The 20,072-nt window shown below is 39.2% G+C and overlaps 1 protein-coding gene and 2 long non-coding RNA genes across 3 annotated transcripts; 2 read left to right on the forward strand and 1 right to left on the reverse strand.

The window, feature by feature from the left end:
- The first annotated feature begins 1,500 nt into the window (after positions 1 to 1,500).
- On the forward strand, positions 1,501 to 2,338 carry LOC117475936. Its single transcript, XR_004555220.1, has 3 exons — positions 1,501 to 1,615; positions 1,756 to 1,948; positions 2,264 to 2,338. It is a non-coding gene; the product is annotated as an uncharacterized LOC117475936 (long non-coding RNA).
- A 1,506-nt stretch (positions 2,339 to 3,844) lies between these two features.
- Positions 3,845 to 4,469, forward strand: LOC117475938. Its single transcript, XR_004555221.1, has 3 exons — positions 3,845 to 3,942; positions 4,151 to 4,203; positions 4,293 to 4,469. It is a non-coding gene; the product is annotated as an uncharacterized LOC117475938 (long non-coding RNA).
- Positions 4,470 to 9,332: 4,863 nt separating this feature from the next.
- On the reverse strand, positions 9,333 to 19,849 carry LOC117475937 (semaphorin-7A-like; the record flags this gene model as incomplete). The annotated part of the gene is given in 4 exon segments (XM_034122283.1): positions 9,333 to 10,289; positions 13,562 to 13,638; positions 18,889 to 19,034; positions 19,731 to 19,849. Coding segments are annotated over 4 exon segments (695 nt in total), but the record flags the coding sequence as incomplete, so codon positions are not given.
- Positions 19,850 to 20,072: the final 223 nt, after the last annotated feature.

Below are 20,072 nucleotides of genomic sequence, written 5' to 3' on the forward strand. Positions count from 1 at the left end.
TATTATATCATGAAGCCTTTTTAACCATGCATATGATCATTTATTGAAATCAAATGTGTACAACAGAACTTATGATAGCACAACATTGTCTATCCTCTCAATGTGGCCTCTTAATTATGACAGTGCACAATAATGGTACTTTTAACTTTAAAATATAACATTTGTGTTGACATTTTACATTTTATTTTGTATGTTTATACATATGGCAACAAAAAGTACTATTGCTTTACAAGTATTTTCTAATATATTGCAACATCTAATCTGAACATTAGATGGAACATGCTGATTAAAACAGTGCTCTGATTATTTACAATGAAATTCAATATAAAATAATGTGTCACTTCATACCAGTAAATAATCGTGAACTCAACCCTGGATATAGTCAAATCACAGCTACCCTCAACCCTAGCAGTGTTGGCATCACTATGTTAAGCGTTTCAAAGTACTGTTAACCAACACCTTTTGCATATCACTGTGGAGCTTTATTGGAGAAAGGAGTGCGTGCTGATCAAACAATTTTACTCCGTATTTACCTGCAAGGCACTTTACATGTCAGAGGCTAACTTGGATGAAGCTTATGTGTGGATAGCAGTGTTAGGCATCTAATGGCGCAGTTCCACTACAGCGCGGAGCTCGCTTTAAGCGTGCCGTGTCGTGCCGTTCCCGTTTTTGGTTGTGCTTCCACTAGGCCTAGTTCCGGCCCGACCTGGCCCGGGGCCACTTTTTCACGTCTTTTCTGGCCCGAGAAAATTGTGGTTCTATCGGGGCCAACAAACAGGGCTGAGTCGGGCTGAGTATGCTAAACTAGAGAGAGGAGCGCTGGCAAGGAGGCTACAACTACAACAAGATGGACATATTTGACCGTGATTTAATTGTAATACACGTTTCAAAATGATGCCGAAGTAACAACATACTGATACCGGTTAGTAAAAACCATGAATTAATGCTTTGTCAAGTCTGCAGACAGACGGCAGGCGAAAAACCTTTTAAAATGCGTGTTTTCTAGATGGAGATTGGCTAAGCTAACTCAATATATGCTCCGACCGTCCACACTCACAACAACGGCCTATACAGACATAAATAAAGCAGCGACTGTATTCACCATGACACAGGCAGTCTGTGGTGTGTACTTGTTTAACTTTTGTTGAGTTTCTGAACATATATAAGGAGCTGTGAGCTCTGAGTGCTAACAGCTAACGGCTGTGTTGTGTTTCTGGAGTTCTCATTGAAGATGACGTCACGGCTCCGCCTACACTGCGTTACTATAGTAACTACCCCAGTTCCTAAACTGTAATGGAAGCGCAGCATGAAGTGAGTCGGCCCTGTTAAGGCCAAGCCGTACCGAGCCGTACCGAGCGTGGCCGAGGCCGACCGTGTAGTGGAAATGTGCCATTACACACTCATGGCAAATATTTACAAATAATTGGGTATAGGTAAATGTTTAATGTTAATGCATTTTTTTTGCTATTGTAGGACGTGGTGTTTTTACACGGGAATATATTGCACCGTCAACTTTTGTGGTGGAGTACCGTGGAATATTGGGTGTAAGTGAAGATCTAGATGTCAAAAATAACATCTTCTTATTCGATTTCATCTGGTCTGGAATGCACTTTTGGTGAGTTTGCTGCTTATTGATTACCTCAAATGGATAATTGACCATTACCAGATTTATGTGTTTCCTAGTGACTTCTTGTATGAATTCAGTGCTTTTCTGTCATGATACATGATGTTGTATCAGGACTATTTGTCTTGCAGTATTAATGCTTCAAAAGAGGATGGAACACTTGGACGTCTTGCAAATGATAATCACAGGAATCCAAACTGCAGAGTGAAAAAAATCGTTGTCAAGGGAACCCCACACTTGTGCCTATTTGCTGTAAAGGAAATATTCCCAGAGGAGGAGATAACTTACAACTATGGGGATTCTGCTTGGCCCTGGCGCTTAAAGGTGAGGTTATGTTCTCTTTAGGACATTGCTTAACTGACAGGGAAAAAGTGTTGCATTGTTCTTCATGGTACTACCACTCAGCTCAGTTAAGCAGATTTAATTTATTTCAGCAAAAAATGTGTAGGCCTACTGTAGGGACAGCAGTCCTTGTAAGGACAGAGGATTTTAAAACCTGTTGAAATGACTAGACATTAGATCATTGCCTTCATCCAGCATGTGCACACCTCCATAACTGTTAAACCTTTGCAGCACACACGTCAGATCAAACCACTACCACGGTGACAACAGTGTCTTTTGTTTGTGCTACAATTTCAGGCTCCCCGGGAAGTAGCTTCTAACCCTGAGCCCGAGAGAGATCCTCCGTTGTCCCCACAAACCAAAATGGCAAGTTGTACTTCATATCACAATCACTTTCTGTGTTGGGCTGTAGAGGGAAACAATACATGTACACTGGGCCTGTGACAGTATTGTACTTTTCTTAATGCTGTGAAAGATTAGTCACATTCCAGAAACTGAAATATATGTGTCTCTATATTATTTAAGCCATAGTTTGTCGACTGTTATTTACTGCACCATGAAAAGATAAATGCTCAGAGTAAGAGTTAGTAGAAGTCGTATTTGGAACAGAGGAGCAGCGCTACCATGGCATTCATGAAACAAAATGAGGATGCCAACTTGTAATATGGTTAAAATTACAGTCCTACTGTGCTAATCAGCTTTCTTCCTGGGATGAGATATGCTGATGGCTGCTGCACACATAGCATGCTAACAGTCAATGTGTTAGTAGATTTTTTTTATCAATTATTGCTCTGTGATAAATTGCTTTTAGGCCCCAACATGTTATTTAGGGGCTAATAATGTCTTTTTATTTTCATTGCTGGCTAATGAATTGGATAAAGTCGTGTTAATGTTCAGATTTGTGTCCCATTGATAGATGAATGGAAATGAGTCGATAATGTTTTAAAGTCGTGCCTATCTTTCACTTATTTACAGGAAGTATGTGGTGGGACACGAGAGGCTGGGACCGAACTTCATACAACTACAAACGCATCAGGGGACAAGATGGTAAGTTTCTATGTATTGTTTTTCCATACATTGTTGCGTGTCGCTGACTGGAATAGATTGAAGATGTTTTACCAGGACTATTGTCTTGGTAAGGGGGCTCCGTTCCCCCATACTTTGGGTCACATTGAAATGGGTTAAATGTTATACTACACACGAAGATGAAGGCCGTCTGGTCACAGGGTGTCTTGTAGGGACAGCAGTCCTTGTAAGGACAGAGGATTTTACAACCTGTTGACATGACTAGACATTAGATCATTGCCTTCATCCAGCATGTGCACACCTCCATAACTGTTAAACCTTTGCAGCACACAAGTCAGATCAAACCACTACCACGGTGACAACAGTGTCTTTTGTTTGTGCTACAATTTCAGGCTCCCCGGGAAGTAGCTTCTAACCCTGAGCCCGAGAGAGATCCTCCGTTGTCCCCACGAACCAAAATGGCAAGTTGTACTTCATAATACTCTATCACCATTGTTTTTTCACACACTGGTAAAGGGACGAATCTTTGTCACATATATGGCAAACAAGTTGGATATCTGTCAGCTTGTTAGCGTTGATGACGCCTTGACCTAAGATACACAATTTAGGCAGGACATACTTTCAATACTACTTCAACTGCTCTTAGTCAGATGCTAATAAGAGTTTTTCAAAATGAAGAGTACAATTGTTTTTTTTTTATAAAATAAGGTGTCCAAGCAGACAACCTTATTGTTTTTCATTGTCATAAGGATTATGTCCTAAAAGTATCTGGGTCACATTTCACACTCAAACACACTTAAAATAATATATATATTTATTTTGTTTATGTTCAATTTTTGATCCACAGTGTCATCATGAACTCACCAGTGCAGTTATTTCCTCTTTGGATAATTGTCATGATTGCAGAGGACCTGTCTCAAGCCTCAAATGGATTGGTTTTACGTGTAAATGTAAGTACCTGTCAAACAACACCGTTTTATTTTTTACTCTGAGATGATAAACATTTCGATAAAACAAACTTAATTTCAAATACTTAACTTAGATTCTAAATGACTTACTTTCTTCTTTGTTATATAGTGAAATGCACAGTGATTAAATGTTAAAATAATGCTCAAGAAATGTTACCAGTACATTTTTCTTGTGTAATTGTGTTTTTAGTATGTTCAACCTCATGGCACAAAACCTGCTTCATCAAGAACAACGAGTCACCGGTACGTAATGTGTTTATATAAATATCTGATTTCTTTGGATAATGAAAAAAATACAAACTTGGTGTTCCTTTATTTTATTTATTTTAAAGATGAAGGACATCTGCCTTTCCAGTAATGAAGGTTCCGTCAGTGATAAAGACTACATTCCTGAAACGGCGTCTAGCAGCGATGGATCCAGCGCCGATGAAGACTGCCCACCTGACTCTGAAGCAAATACTGATTGGGATCATCTCATTGCCACCATCAGGGATTCAAAGCCACCCCATTGTAAGACTGCACCAACCACAGCATTTCAGAAAACGTGTGTGTGTGTGTGTGTGTGTGTGTGTGTGTGTGTGTGTGTGTGTGTGTGTGTGTGTGTGTGTGTGTGTGTGTGTGTGTGTGTGTGTGTGTGTGTGTGTGTGTGTGTGTGTGTGTGTGTGTGTGTGTGTGTGTGTGTGTGGCGGTATGGCAGTGTATGCGTTTAATCACGGCAGCATTTAGCTGAGCCAGAGACATCACTTTAGCACTGCTGGAGGAGCCTGTAACATTTCCATTGACATATCTACACTGTAGCTCTGTACACATGACAATGAAAGCCTTGAATCTTGAATCCCCTCTCCTCCAGAAGACCACCTGCCCCCCTCAATGCTGGCGGGCAGAATTAATAAACAAATTATAATCCTGATCTAATACGAATCATATCGCAATTGCAATATCAGTCAAAATAATCACAATTAAATATATCTCCAAATTGGGATTAATAAAGTACTTCTTATCTTATCTCATATTGTTCTTCTCTCCTCTCTCTCCTCAGAGGACCACCTGCCCCCCTCCATGCTGGCGGGCTGCCCCTCCATGGCTCTGGCCCTCGGGCACCACCAGGTCTCCGGCCTGGCGAGAGCCGCCACTCTGGAGCAGCTGCGGGAGAAGCTGGAGCCGGGCGGGGGGGAGGGTCCGGAGAGGAAGATGGCCCGGCGCATGGCGGAGGAGCAGCAGCGCCTCATGCAGCAGGCCTTCCAACACAACCTGCTGGCCATGGCCTCTCAGATGCCCCTCAACCTGCGCCTGGGAAACCCCAACATCACAGCCAGAGGTCAGTGAGGATTGGAGTGTCAAAATGTGTTTTAATGTTAAAATGCAGCGTATCACTGCGCCGAGTGATTTCTCCAGGCTACTGCTATTTTCTGCCGTTCATGCAGGTAGGGTGACACGTACGAGGAATTTGACCTGATTCTGATTCTGATTCTAATTGAGCACCATAATCATAATGTCATCACCAGGCAAAGTGTAAGCAAGTCTGATCGGGGGCAAAGGCCCAGTCTCTATTTTTTTTTACAAGTTTCTCATTATCTGAGATCCTTATGTTCTAGTTATCAATTCACTTTTTTTATTTTGTGTCCGTTGTAGAAATCCCATTTAACAACGTTTTTTTAAGCATGAACGGCAGAAAATAGCAGTTTTTAGCCTGGAGATATCACTCCTTTCGGCGTAGTGATACCCTGCAAAGAAAGTAGTTCCTACATGAAATTACTCAAAAAAAGGTCTCATGATTTCTGGAAAATATACAGTTGTGTTTTGGCGCTTTGAGCACCATTATCAAAGTGTCATCTAACTCCATTATGTTGGAGAGAAAGCAGACATCAGTACAGCAAATATCTCCAACACTTCCACCAAAAAGCTATCTAGTGATAAATGACACTTGATTAAAACCTGGTTCACTCAGGTGTTGGTTTGACTAGTTGTAATTCTTAAAAGTGCGACAGAGGGCGGTATATCCACATAAATACGTTCAATCTAACCCGAACCATCTGCACCTAAACCATGTTGATTGATAAACAGCTCTTCAGGTAAACCCCGCCGTCACCACCAGAGGTCAGGGAGGACCAGGGTCAAAGGTTTTCATCGTGTCATCTAACATGAATTCAACATTAAACACAAGTTAATTATTTACACTGTTCCATTTATTTAGCATTGTTTACGCACTCATTGCCTGCGTGTCTCTGTTGCCACCTATACAGGTCATTTTTAAACAATTTGAGAATGACTTTGAATTTATTATTTATGTATTTCAAATGTGAAATGTTACCAATATACTCACGGACCACACTTTGAGAAACACTGCTCTAAAACATCCCTTTGTTTGTGCAGAAGAGAAGCAGCAGGACATGTCTCTGAGCATCTCGACCAATGGGAACGCCAGCATCACCGTCTCAGTGGAAGTCAATGGCACAATCTACTCAGGTTGGTATTAGAGGAGTATGTAATGCTGTTGAATACTGCGGAAACAATAGTATTTGCTATATAGAAGCAGATATTTAAGTGTGCTATGATCACCAGATGTGTTGTTTTCAGTTTACTGCTGAAATATAACTAAACACCAGTTAAAGTGGAATCACCAAAAGCCACTGTTTTTACTCTCTTTGAACTAAATAATTTTCTTTTTTAACTTTTCTTTAACCAGGTATGTCCCGTTGAGATTAGAACATCTTATTTACAACAGAGCAATTACCAGACAACTGTAAAACATACAGTATTTTAGGTAACATATATGTAAACATTAACACAGTATAACTACACATGGTACACCATAACAAGCCATGGCAGAGCTGAGGAAGACCTGAGTCTCCAGACCCTTTACTTACATTTTAAAAGCTTTAATTGGGATCAGCAATCTGACCGCAAGAAGTGTACCGTTCTTTCACAATGTGGGTATTTAGCAAGTTGACAGCGCAATGACCATCAAACATAATATATTGTGCAGCTATCGTTTTTAATGAGGCTCCATGGTTATGTCATGATGTTTCCCTTCATGTTTGTGAATGAACATGTCATCTAAATGCTTCTCACGTGTTCTGTGAAACACTTTCCTTGTGTTAAAAGTGTTTCCCCCTGTTTGTTATACATCTGAGACGTATAATATATGACACTACATACTGATATACACCTGAACATCAGCAGGAGAGGACTCTTTAAAGTAGAGACACTACATACTGATATACACCTGAACATCAGCAGGAGAGGACTCTTTAAAGTAGAGACACTACATACTGATATACACCTGAGCATCAGCAGGAGAGGACTCTTTAAAGTAGAGACACTACATACTGATGTCATCCTGAAAATGAATGTAATAGGGCCCCTTTAACGTGTTGCAACAAACGTGCAAGCGTGTGATCACACTCAAGTTTGAAAATATGTTTGCAACCCTTAACTTTTTCACATCCCCTCACAACAGGTTTCTGTGTCACAAGTCCAGCAAGTTCCCCACACCTCGAGGAACTAAATACTTTTATTTCACCCTTTTTTTAAATGAGTCATTCTGGTTGTGGGAAGTTTTTATATCTATAAATGATGTACAAATAATACTCACGGGATTATGACATGACAACTTCCCCACGATCACATGACAAACCAATGTGATCACCAGGAAATATCACAATGCAAATGAATGTTTGTTTTCCCAGTCATGGATCATTTGACAGTGTACATGTGGGAGGAAGCCAAGCGTGGTATAATTTCCCATCTGTTTCCTTTTTATTTAAGGAACTGATGTCGCTTACAGTCAAGCATTTGCATTGACAAGAAAAAGGAACAATGCACATGTATACGGAACAGGTTTTTATTTATAATTTCTTTACAAAAGTAGATTAGATGCAAAGCTTGAGTATTTGTACAGGTCAACATGTACGCCATCTTTTGCAGCCGCTACAGTTAAATATAAACCATTTTAAACACAGAAACATATGGAAAATATGTATTGCTTCATTATTCGGCTGAAATCTGACCATAAAACAAAATGCTGGTTGTGGTTTTTTTCGTTCTTATAACTAAAACGACCCTGTGGATTTCAATCAACTGAAGCTTCAGACTCTTATATTAAACACACATATTTGTAATAAGAAAATAAAGTGCTAACCGCCTCTCGACAAACACAAAATGTCAAAAACAGTGAAGGAAGTGTGAGGTAGATTGCAAGACAGGATATTACTGCATGGACAGAATTTCACATTAAACAGGAAACGGATCTTTAATTAGTGGTAAATTATTTCTGAATAACTGCTCAAGCAATACATCGTCAGACTATCAAAGGTACCCTGACTCTGGTTCAACATGTTTAAAGCAACCTGACACAGGCATATAGCAAACTGTTTTACGGAAAAATAATATGAAATGCTTGGGTTTTATTTATTTCTGACACAGTTTAGATTTTTAACCAGTTGCCTAATCTTCCACTTAAATGTATTTCTTAATTCAAAGATTTCAGTCTTGCTCAATTTGTATTTCACAGCTTTGAAGTGTAATAGATACATTTCATTGTATTCATTTCTGTGATTTTAAATAGTGAAATGTTCGATGTTCTGGTGACTAAAGCAAGCAAAAGCATTAACTTTATAATTATTGTTTACACCATCTTTGGTTATGTTATTGTAATAATCCTCACGAGGTAACGTCACCGAGATGTGTGCCGTTTTGCAAATTGCTTTTAGGACGGAATCAAGAAGTTGAGTTTAAATTAAGCAATATAATAATAATATAATATACACAAAAAGTGCTAGTTTTCAGCTGCACACACACACTCAGGATTCAGATAAATAAATACATCTCAGCTCTAAGGCACATTTTCTACACATGTTTCTCCACAAAATAGTAATTGAAAGGCTAACTACCAACAGGCTAGATTTGGGCTTTTATCATTTGTACAATCAATACAGAAGATTGTTTGTTAGACATCAGTTTTCATAAACTACGTCTACTGCACTAAGGCACTAATTGTTAATGAAATTACATAAAACAAATGTTTTTAGGACTTAATTAAGGAATACAATGAAGAGTTTTCATATTAATGATCATTTGTACCTGAAGTAAATGGATTGCATTTTCTTTTAATAACTTTTCTAGTCTTTGGCAACTACACTTCAGCATTCACACACACATTCATGCTGAGGCTAACCGCTCTACAGGACACACACACACACACCCCCCCACACACACACACACACACACACACACACACACACACACACACACACACACACACACACACACACACACACACACACACACACACACACACACACACACACACACACACACACACACACACACACACACACACACACACACACACACACACACACACACACACACACACACACACACACACACCACCACACACACACACACACACACACACACACAGCTAACGGGAGCAATTTGGGGTTACGTATCTTCCGCAACTTCAAGTGTCATTTATTGCCTTTGCATTCGTACCACTCAGGATCAGTCGTGTACTCAAGTACACATTTGAGGTTCTTCTACAATACTTTCACTTTATGCTCCTACTTTTTACTCCACTGCATTTTTTGTTATAACTCTGTAGTATTGCTACTGAAGTATACTATCTGAGGTCTAACAGGACAGACTCTGGATCAGAGCGGCGGTCAGACAACAAATGAGTAATTCTAATCCAATACAAATATATATGATTCTGCAATTAACCATTTTGCATAAAGGTTTTGAATGCAGGACTTTAACTCAGATATTCGACCGGAGTAGCAATACTACAGAGGGTTTAGAGATCTCCATTAGCAGTAGATAATGTGAAATAAACCCCACTTTTACCAAGAGAAACATTGAAATGTAACAAATTAGTCATTATAATCCAATAAAATGTACTTTTTGGTATTTTTCTAAGCTAATACCAGTTTTCTAAGGTTTTGAATGCAGGACTGTATTGCTACTATCTGAGGACTAACAGGACAGACTCTGGATCAGCGCGGCGGTCACACAGAGCCCCAGCAGCAGAGATGTTGATGTTTTGACCCCCGCTCTGCTCTCCAGCTGCAGTGTGTAGTCAGCCAGCACTCGGGTGTACCCCCTCTCCTCCGACACACACCTGTGCCTGCCCTCCTGCTCCGGACTCATCCTGGGGATCAGCAGGAGGCCCGGAGAATCCTCCAGGCTCCGGGAGGTGTTTCTCTCCAGGTGGATCCAGGTGTATGTGGCCTGATGAGATGAAACCGGGCACTGAAGGAAGTATTTGGAGTTCAGAGGGAGTTTGATGCTCTTCGTCACCTCGTCTCTTCCAGGTGGATATTTACTCACTGAGAAGAGAACACGTATAATCATTTAAAACATATCATCTTATACTCCGATTGCCTTTTACACCGTTACATTGTATTTTTAGTCTTGTATGTGTTTAACAGAGACATATGTTAAGGGTTTACATTTCTGGAGGGCAAAGGAAGTGTAAAGGGTTTTTTAAATGGTTAAGGACGAGGGGGTTGAATGGTTGAATGGTGGGGATGATGAGGGTGGGACCAGTTGGATAGTCTCTTCTATATAGTGTGACTGTGAGCTGTGTTCTGGGAGCAGAACTTCTTTATCCTCTGAGGGTGAAGGTGCTCTGTTCCTACAGTTGAGATCGATTTCACTTGACTTTCTTTATTACTTTATTAAATACAACAAAAGACAAACTTTGTTCATGTATCATTTATCAGTTTGAATTTCCTCCACAATTGGGAGTTTAGCTTCAAGGCAGGATGTTTGTTTTGAGCAATATATGTAATAATATATATTACAATATATACAGTGGTGTAGTAGTATTAGGTGTACAAATACTGTTGACCTTTCTTAGTAATAAGGAAGTGTTTTTGTTTGTTGATGGCAGAAACTAAAACAGGATTAGGAGAATAGAGAACTGAATCAGAGGGTCATTTAAATTCCTACCTGCTTTCTTTGTAGTTTGATTTTGTTTCATATTTATTATCAAGTTTATGTACCCAAGCTATTCCTCGTTGTCAGTGTTTTGGTTTGTTTTGTAGAAAAGGAAAAGTTTATAAAATATTGAGTAAAGAGGTAAAAATGAAACTTACATTTTGTTCTACCTTTTAACTTGTACTGTAAGTGCCTTCATCATTTCAACTGTTAATTGTGGAACAAAATGACCTCTACACTGGGAGAATAATCAGCAGGACTACATTGTTCAGTATTTTAGAGAATAAGGGGTTAAAGCTCTTTAAACTGCTGCAAAACATGGTACCATGGATCAAATGTGAATATAGCAGTGACATGGAGAGGGCAAAACATTGCATGTTCAGCAAGATAACAAACACTATCGGAAAGCAGCAGATATTTGTTTTGCAAATTTCCCATATCATTAAAAGCATGCGTTGAGATAAGATGTGATAGTATCCGCCACACACACATAGCAACATTTAGTATGCCTGAAAGACGTGATGCAGTGGCAGAAGAGAAAAACTGTATATCTACTTTCATTTCTCGGATATAGAGACAAGGAATGGGAGAGAAATAAGGCTAAAGTATGTATAAGAGTAGTATGAGTATCTTTAGAAGAAACACTTTAGGTAGGCGAGCTTAAATGAGTTGTGTTTGAAGATCATACTATTCATTTGGTGATACACATGTGTTGAGAGCAGTGTTCGAATTACCCATTTGCTTTCGGGGGAGCCCTATTTTTTTTCTTAAGGTGCATTCCCATGGATCTTTCTGCGAGCGGCACGGAGATCATACTTGTTGCCTCTTTGCAAATCTCACATCCACATTTTTTATTTATTATGAAAAGCCATTGATACCTTTCATTCCACTCCATCTTTTCTGTGTCCAGTTAAAAGCTGTAACCATAGCAAGTAAAGAATGCAGCGCCGCCACGTACAGATGCGGCAACACCCAGAAATATTCACAAATATAAAACAAATATTCAGAAACTGTAATGAACAATGATTATTATTTATTTCAAGAACTTCTATTTACAGAAACTCAACATTTGTAATCTGTGTGACACAAATATGCACGATTTTTTTGGGCTCCCCCTATTTATCTCAAAGTCGGACTTCAGGGGAGCTCCCCCCCTCTTTAGGGGAGCCAAGCTCCCCCTGGCTCCCCCCCAATTCGAACACTGGTTGAGAGAACGTGATTGATTTTCTCTCAGTGTCTAACATTAAAATATTATTTATGCAGGCACACACACCTCTCCGAAACATTTGACTGCCTTCCTGCACCCACTAAGCTTATCAGGCAGGGACATATGTAAAGCTCTGTATACTTTGAGTTATTATTTCCAACAGGTTTTGCAAGGCAGTTATTACATGCGCAAAGTATTTGCATATTACTGTATGATCCTTTCTACAGAAAGATCTATGTTATCCTAATACAGGCCTATTGTGTTCCTGTGCGTGATGACAGAGTCAAGGCAGAGCTGCTAATGTGTGTCATATTCACATCTGAGTGCACAGACATATCTCGGAAACTCCTTACAAATATAGAACTTGCAGGAAGGAAGGGGCAAAAGTAAAGAAAATAGTATTTGGTTAGTCGGCCTACACTACAGCCTTAATGCCAGGATATCAACTGAAAAAAAGAGTCAAAAGTTTCCTCCTTTTTTGTGTTGTGTAGAAATACATGCAGACTGATCTACTGATGTAAAGTTGCAGAAAACCACTTTTTGCAGAGTGGTAGATAACAGATCAAATCCGCTCTCATTCCTGTGTGTTACATATAAATCCAGTAGCCGCTTAGTTTAGCTTAGTTTGGCGACTAGCAGTTTCCATCCTTTTCCAGTCTTTGTGCTAAGCTAAACCTACCAGTTAGCAGTTTATATCTGTGTCCAGTCTTTGTGCTAAGCTAACCAGCTAGCTTCATATTACCAAGGTAGGCAGTATATCTCCGTTTCCAGTCTGTGTACTAAGCTAAGCTAACCAGCTAGCTTCATATTACCACGGTAGGCAGTATATCTCCGTTTCCAGTCTGTGTACTAAGCTAAGCTAACCAGCTAGCTTCATATTACCAAGGTAGGCAGTATATCTCCGTTTCCAGTCTGTGTACTAAGCTAAGCTAACCAGCTAGCTTCATATTACCAGGGCATGCAGTTTATCTCTGTTCCTAGTCTTTGTGCTAAGCTGAGATAACCAGCTAGCTTCATATTATCCATTGTTAGCGGTTTCCCTCCATTTCTAGTCTTTGTGCTAAGCTTAGCTAACCGTCTTCTGTTGTTAGCTACCTATTACACATATATAGACTGAGCAAATGTTTCCCAAAATGTTAATCAAATAATAAAATCTCCAATGTAATATATGTGTGGACTTTCACAACTGGCAACACTAAACTGAAATGTAGTTTTGATAAAGCTATAAATAACTTCCTAAATGAAATTATAAGACTTCCCGATATTCATAACTAACCTGTTTCACTTTATTACACGTCAAGCTGACATTGCAGTCACATGTTAGCACACGTGTTTTTATCTGTGTCCTCATTTCCCACCACAGCAACTTCTTGTTTTCAGTACAACATTTACATTTATCTCCTGACACACCTATTGATTTAAAACCAGATTGCAGTACAAATATTTCCGTACCTGTTTGAGACTGCTCAACCATCCCTGAAGACACACAGATGTTATGATCTGCTTGGCTCACGTCCTGAAGCATGTCTCTGTGAGGGAAAAAGGATGGCTTATTAAAAATAAATGTGAATGCAGAGTATTTGACTAGAAACAACCTGGTTACAATGGATTTGAGCTATTAACACAATTTGAACAACCCTAACATCATACAAGACTTTACTGGCAACAATACACCTTAAAAAATATAAAAGCACCAATCAGAATAGGTTATGCAAGTTATAGAAAATATAGAAGAGCTCTGAACCCGTTTCTCTTTCGATCCAGTACAATCAATCAACAACTTTATTAATCCCGCAAGGGGCAATTGGTTATGAGCAGCAGCTTATGTCATGTACACAGGCAGGAAAATACAGGAAGAAAACACACAGATACACCCGGGAGCACAGATGTGGATCATTCCAATTTAAACTATAAATAGTTCATAGCATCACAATAATAAATAAATAAATAATCAAGTTAAAAGCCTTTCAAGAATTTAAAAGTTTGAGTGCAGAAGGGTTGAAAGATTTTGAAAAGCGATTAGTCTTTAGAGCAGGTAGAGCATATCTTCGCCCTGATGGCAACAGACGAAATTCATGTGAAAGAATATGACCAGGAGAGGCCAGAATGCTCTCTGCTTTCCACAGAATCTGTTGGTTACAAAAGGAATTTAAGTCTCTCTGTTTCACGCCGATGATCTTAGAGCAGGTTTTAACAATGCTGTTCAGGCTGTTCCTGTCAGATTACTGTATGCTTTTATTACCTGGAGAATTGATTACTGTATTGTTCTACTTTCTGGTCTAACCTAAAAGAATATTGCTTCATTTCAACTCCTCATCAGTTTATAAGAAATCAGGTAACAGTGGTCTTCTCTTGCATCAACTTCTGCGAAGTAGGTGGGGGGGCTTAAAGGGGTCTTTTTGCAGTCATTGCAGTGCAACACTATAGATGCAGTTAGACACTTCTACTCAGAGCGACTTCACACTACTCCTACTCGATCTTCCATTCTCCGTCAGACTTCCTACAAGTGGGCAAACTATCATTTCGGCACATGGAGAAAGTATGAATCAGATTCAGGCGACATGTTGATGAAGCTTGTTGTTGAACTGCTCAAAGCCATCAACCACATCACAGGAAGCAGTGTGGAAATATGAGTATGTGAGGGTTTGAGAACTGTGTTAGCTAACCGCAGTGTTAGGCTGTGTGTGTGTGTGTGTGTGTGTGTGTGTGTGTGTGTGTGTGTGTGTGTGTGTGGTGTGGGTGTGGGTGTGGGTGTGTGTGGGTGTGTGTGTGTGGGGTGTAGTATCAAAGTTTAAACACCCACGCACAAGTATTACTGAGAAATCTAATTTTATACTTTTGCATTAACAAGAACTCCTGTTGGCAAAAAAAGTCAGGTTTACAGATAAGGTTCATTTGAAGTCTGTTATCATGTTGCTGCATATGTTAAAGTAAGAATGTAAAAATATCACTTTTTAAAAAAAAAGGGTTATAATAGGGTTAGTGTAGAGGTTAACGGTTACTAATTCAATACTAGAAATGCCAACAAAATACAAATGTGCTTCCTCCCAAACTTTAAGTCAGCCCGGTGTATTGGTTGTTAAAAAATGTATTTAAAGAGGACACATTATGTTCATTTCCAGGTTCATATCAGTATGTAGTGTCTCTACTTTAAAGAGTCCTCTCCTGATGATGTTCAGGTGTATATCAGTATGTAGTGTCTCTACTTTAAAGAGTCCTCTCCTGCTGATGTTCAGGTGTATATCAGTATGTAGTGTCTCTACTTTAAAGAGTCCTCTCCTGCTGATGTTCAGGTGTATATCAGTATGTAGTGTCTCTACTTTAAAGAGTCCTCTCCTGCTGATGTTCAGGTGTATATCAGTAAGTAGTGTCTCTACTTTAAAGAGTCCTCTCCTGCTGATGTTCAGGTGTATATCAGTATGTAGTGTCTCTACTTTAAAGAGTCCTCTCCTGCTGATGTTCAGGTGTATATCAGTATGTAGTGTCTCTACTTTAAAGAGTCCTCTCCTGCTGATGTTCAGGTGTATATCAGTATGTAGTGTCTCTACTTTAAAGAGTCCTCTCCTGCTGATGTTCAGGTGTATATCAGTATGTAGTGTCTCTACTTTAAAGAGTCCTCTCCTGCTGATGTTCAGGTGTATATCAGTATGTAGTGTCTCTACTTTAAAGAGTCCTCTCCTGCTGATGTTCAGGTGTATATCAGTATGTAGTGTCTCTACTTTAAAGAGTCCTCTCCTGCTGATGTTCAGGTGTATATCAGTATGTAGTGTCTCTACTTTAAAGAGTCCTCTCCTGCTGATGTTCAGGTGTATATCAGTATGTAGTGTCTCTACTTTAAAGAGTTCTCTCCTGCTGATGTTCAGGTGTATATCAGTATGTAGTGTCTCTACTTTAAAGAGTCCTCTCCTGCTGATGTTCAGGTGTATATCAGTATGTAGTGTCTCTACTTTAAAGAGTCCTCTCCTGCTGATGTTCAGGTGTATATCAGTATGTAGTGTCTCTACTCTTCTATGTCCCTTATACGTGTTATATTAAAAGTTGTCATCAGAACGACAACGTTTTCTTGTTTAGATACAACCTTTTTATCATTTCACGTGATCAGATGGTTGATAAACTACACGCGAAATGTGTACAACCTCAAGAGATTAGTTTACTTCTATTTCCTGATAGATATAAAGTTCTGCGAAAAAGATTCCATTACATATTTTATTTATTGATAACATTTTCTCCACATCATAATGAGGTACTTTTTTGAGAAAGAAAAATTCCAACGTTACGGGTTTTGAGTATCTGTGCAGAACAATAACACCATGTGACGCTGAGCTCTGCTTTCGTCTGATGATTAGCTGCAAAAACTCCTGACAGCCATGTGCGTAAGGCTTTACTAAAACAAAAACACACTGTATACACCTTCTAATTAACATTCGTTCTGGTAAAACATCCCGTGTTGAACCAGTTTGGTTGCAGCATTTACTCAGTAGTGTTAAGAGACCTCAGAAATGAAAATGATGACAGTAAGTAAGTAAGAAACTACATCAATTCAATGTCTTTTTATCATTTGAGTACAAATAATATAGCATCATATGAACTGTCATTTACTGATTGTGTGACAATGGCCTAAAAAGACTCTTTAATATCATCTTGCTTGGACCATTTACAATATTTTAAATGGTCCAAGCAAGATGATAGTAAAGAGTCTTTTTTGCGTTATGCGTGCTGTGACGTTAAATTACTCCGTTCTCCGCTTGTAATTATGCCGTCACAAGCTTCAAAGTTGTATTTATCTGAATTTGCCGAAACAAGTTGAATATTCTGAAAGCCAAGACTTTGTTTATTTGAAATCAGATGAAAACAAACTGTAACGGACCCTGCCGTGTTATCTATGATTACTATACGCCTTACATTCATAATTTCAGCCGGAGGGAGGGGGAGCTGCGCTACGGAAGAGCAGGGTGCGAGTGAGAGGTGCCTGTCATCGTCCCTTTACAAGCTTCAAAAATGTATTTATCGTGTGATTTTGGAAATAAAAGTTTCATATTCTGAAAGCCAAGACTTTGTTTGTTTAAAATCAAACAAAACACCCGAACCCCGAAAAACTATTTTTTTACACAAATCCACGTTTATTTTTGAAATGAGCCGTTGCGACTTCCGACTGATTTCGATAGAGCGGGTCACATATACACAATTCTCTTTTTACTAGAGTGGAAGGTCGAGTAATGACTAGTTTAACCATCATGAACAACATTACTCTGATCAGAGGTGCTCATTATGGGAAGTGATGACGCAAAGGTGGGTGCAGTTATTCATTTCAGGAAATAGATGTAAAAACTATGCCTAAAGCAAATGACACAACACCAAAGTTACTCCACAAAAGGTGTCTGTTATGCACTCTGGATGAACCTATTGTGTCATCACCGCTTCTGGTAAGGAGATCTTTTTAGTTTGTTTATCTGGAAGCAGGAATGTCAATTATAGCGGATACACACCTTACGTTTTACTATTGTTAACATTGGGTAATAGGGGTGAGTTCAAGTATGAAACATGCAACAAGAAGGTTAAGAAAGATGGCAACAGAGCTGCTTGTAATGTCTGTAAAGATCATTTCCAGAAAAGGGTGGAAACACCAGCAATATGTTGAAACTTCTTTTGATGCAACATGGGCCAACAGGCCAGAAAGGTAATGTATTTGACGCTCTGTTGCAAGGGAAATTACTCTATGTTATAATATCGTAAGTTCCCAAATCGAATCTGTGTACGCGTATTTATTTTCCACATAGAACAATTATCAGGAACCAATTAAGAATATGTTCAATAAGCAGAATCAATAATGCGTTTGGTATCACCAAATCTTAAAGGTCCCATGTCATGGCCATTTCCACTGATCATAATTCCATTGTTGAGGTATACTAAAATAGATTTATACTGTGCAATTTTCCAAACTCACATTGGTTTCGCATACAGCATCTCTGTCAAGTATGTGTATTCAGCAGTATTCACTCTCTCCACTAAACGGCTCGTTGGAGCTCTTGCCCCCCCCTCCCTGTGAGCCTAGTGTGCTCCGATTGGTCAGCTCGGCCACTAATCCCATCCATTAATTAAAATATTGCTTTAATAAGGTCTTTTGTTTGTAATATCATTATAACTATTATTTTATGATTTCTTTTTGGATTTGCCAACTGTTATGTAGTTAATCTATGTACCTAGATGTGTTTATTTTGTTATGTATGCTTTGTGAATATTTTCTTAAAATGCAAATAAATAAATAAAAGGGTAACAAGTCATGAGAGTAAACCTTGCAAATGAATGCAGGTGGCAAGACGCCATCGCACCGTTAGTAAGAAATCATGTTCACCTCAAGATGTGTCGTGTTTAGGGCTCTTAAGGTCACAACAGCGCTTTCAAAAGGTGAGATTGTGGGACGAAAAGCACCTAACCCTGACTCTCTAAAGAGATGGGTTACGGTCTAAGTGTGTTTTGAGATTTCTATCACCTGAATCTCCTCCTAGAGCACCATTGAGTTCTTTGTAACCAAATCTCTCTCAGAGGGGCGTGGGGAGGGGCTCCTTATTTTTATCTAAAGTAACAGACAGAGAATCAGCACTTTGGAAACAGGGCTGAAACAGAGGGGATTATGGGTAATGCTGCAATGATCTGTTTGGTATTTCAGCCAATCAGAGACAGGCTCTGTATATATATCTGAGACCTGTGATATATTGATGAAAAACAGTATGATAGGGGACCTTTAAACGTCCATAGGTGTATAACGATGGGGGTCTTACTGAGTGTGGGGGGTGCAGTGGGAGCCGTTCCAGCCGCAGTAGGGGTCTCTGGAGAGGACACAATCCCCACACCTGTCTCCGTACTGGGCACAGTTTCCCACATCCAGCTGCACCAGTTCAGTCCTGGAGGTCAAATACAGCTTCATCTATAAAACACACAGTACAGAGGGGGGGGGGGGGGGGGGGGGGGGTATTGTAACAAAGAAGAAGACAAAGTCATTAGAAAGTGTCCGGACTGAAAGAGGTATTAAGAAAAAATAACAGTGTAAAAATACTTTCACATTTAAAAAAAAAAAGCCCTGCATTCATAACGTACTTTAGTAAAAGTGCATGGGTATTATTAGCATGAAAATACCAGAAGGAAAAAGGTATTAATGGCAGAATTGGCAATATCTAATCTAATTAAAAAAATAATCTTATATTATTTCGATCTTATTGGGTATTACGATAAAGACTATGCGTATTTTTTTATTTCCTAACTTCTTTAACTTTTATATTATATTCACATTTTCAACCATTTATTCCTCTTTGTGTTGACCTCGGGGTTTAAAGAGTAATACAGGAAATACAAAAATAGTACCCAATAAGGTTATTTTTTGCAAATAGTCTCTGCTCGATCACATTTAACAATGACATGTGACTCATTCAAGTAATAATTGATGTAAAGAAACCCGTTATAATAAAGACTTGTATTGCATAGCCATTGCTTTTCAAGGACAACGTAAATATATATCAACTTTTTCATTATAAATTTCACCTGATTCGACCCCTATATTACTATCCGTTTTGTGACTCACTATAACCACATGCACTTCCACTTTGTTTCTTATCCAGTTACTCACAGTGGGGGGGTGGAGGAGGAAGGTGAGAATGTGGTGGTGTCTGTGGTGGAAAGGTTGATACTCAGCGATGACGAAGGTCTGAGTTTTCTTCTGCACCACCTTATGAATGTCTCCCTTATCTATTAAAAAGAACAGGAACGATGATTAAATATCCAAACATGTAAAACACACCCATAAAAGACAAACCACCCACTCCTGTTTCCCCACATCCGGATGACTCCATTGAAACCCATGCAGTGGTCTGAGGAAATGTGTACCAGAGGAGAGAGAACAGCTGCAGGATATTTGATGATTTACTCTGAAGGGTTATTGGCCAATAGAGCATGAGTAATAGAGGTGAAG

Source organism: Trematomus bernacchii, unplaced genomic scaffold (genome assembly GCF_902827165.1).
Source record: "Trematomus bernacchii unplaced genomic scaffold, fTreBer1.1, whole genome shotgun sequence".
In the NCBI taxonomy this organism is placed as follows: Eukaryota; Metazoa; Chordata; class Actinopteri; order Perciformes; family Nototheniidae; genus Trematomus; species Trematomus bernacchii.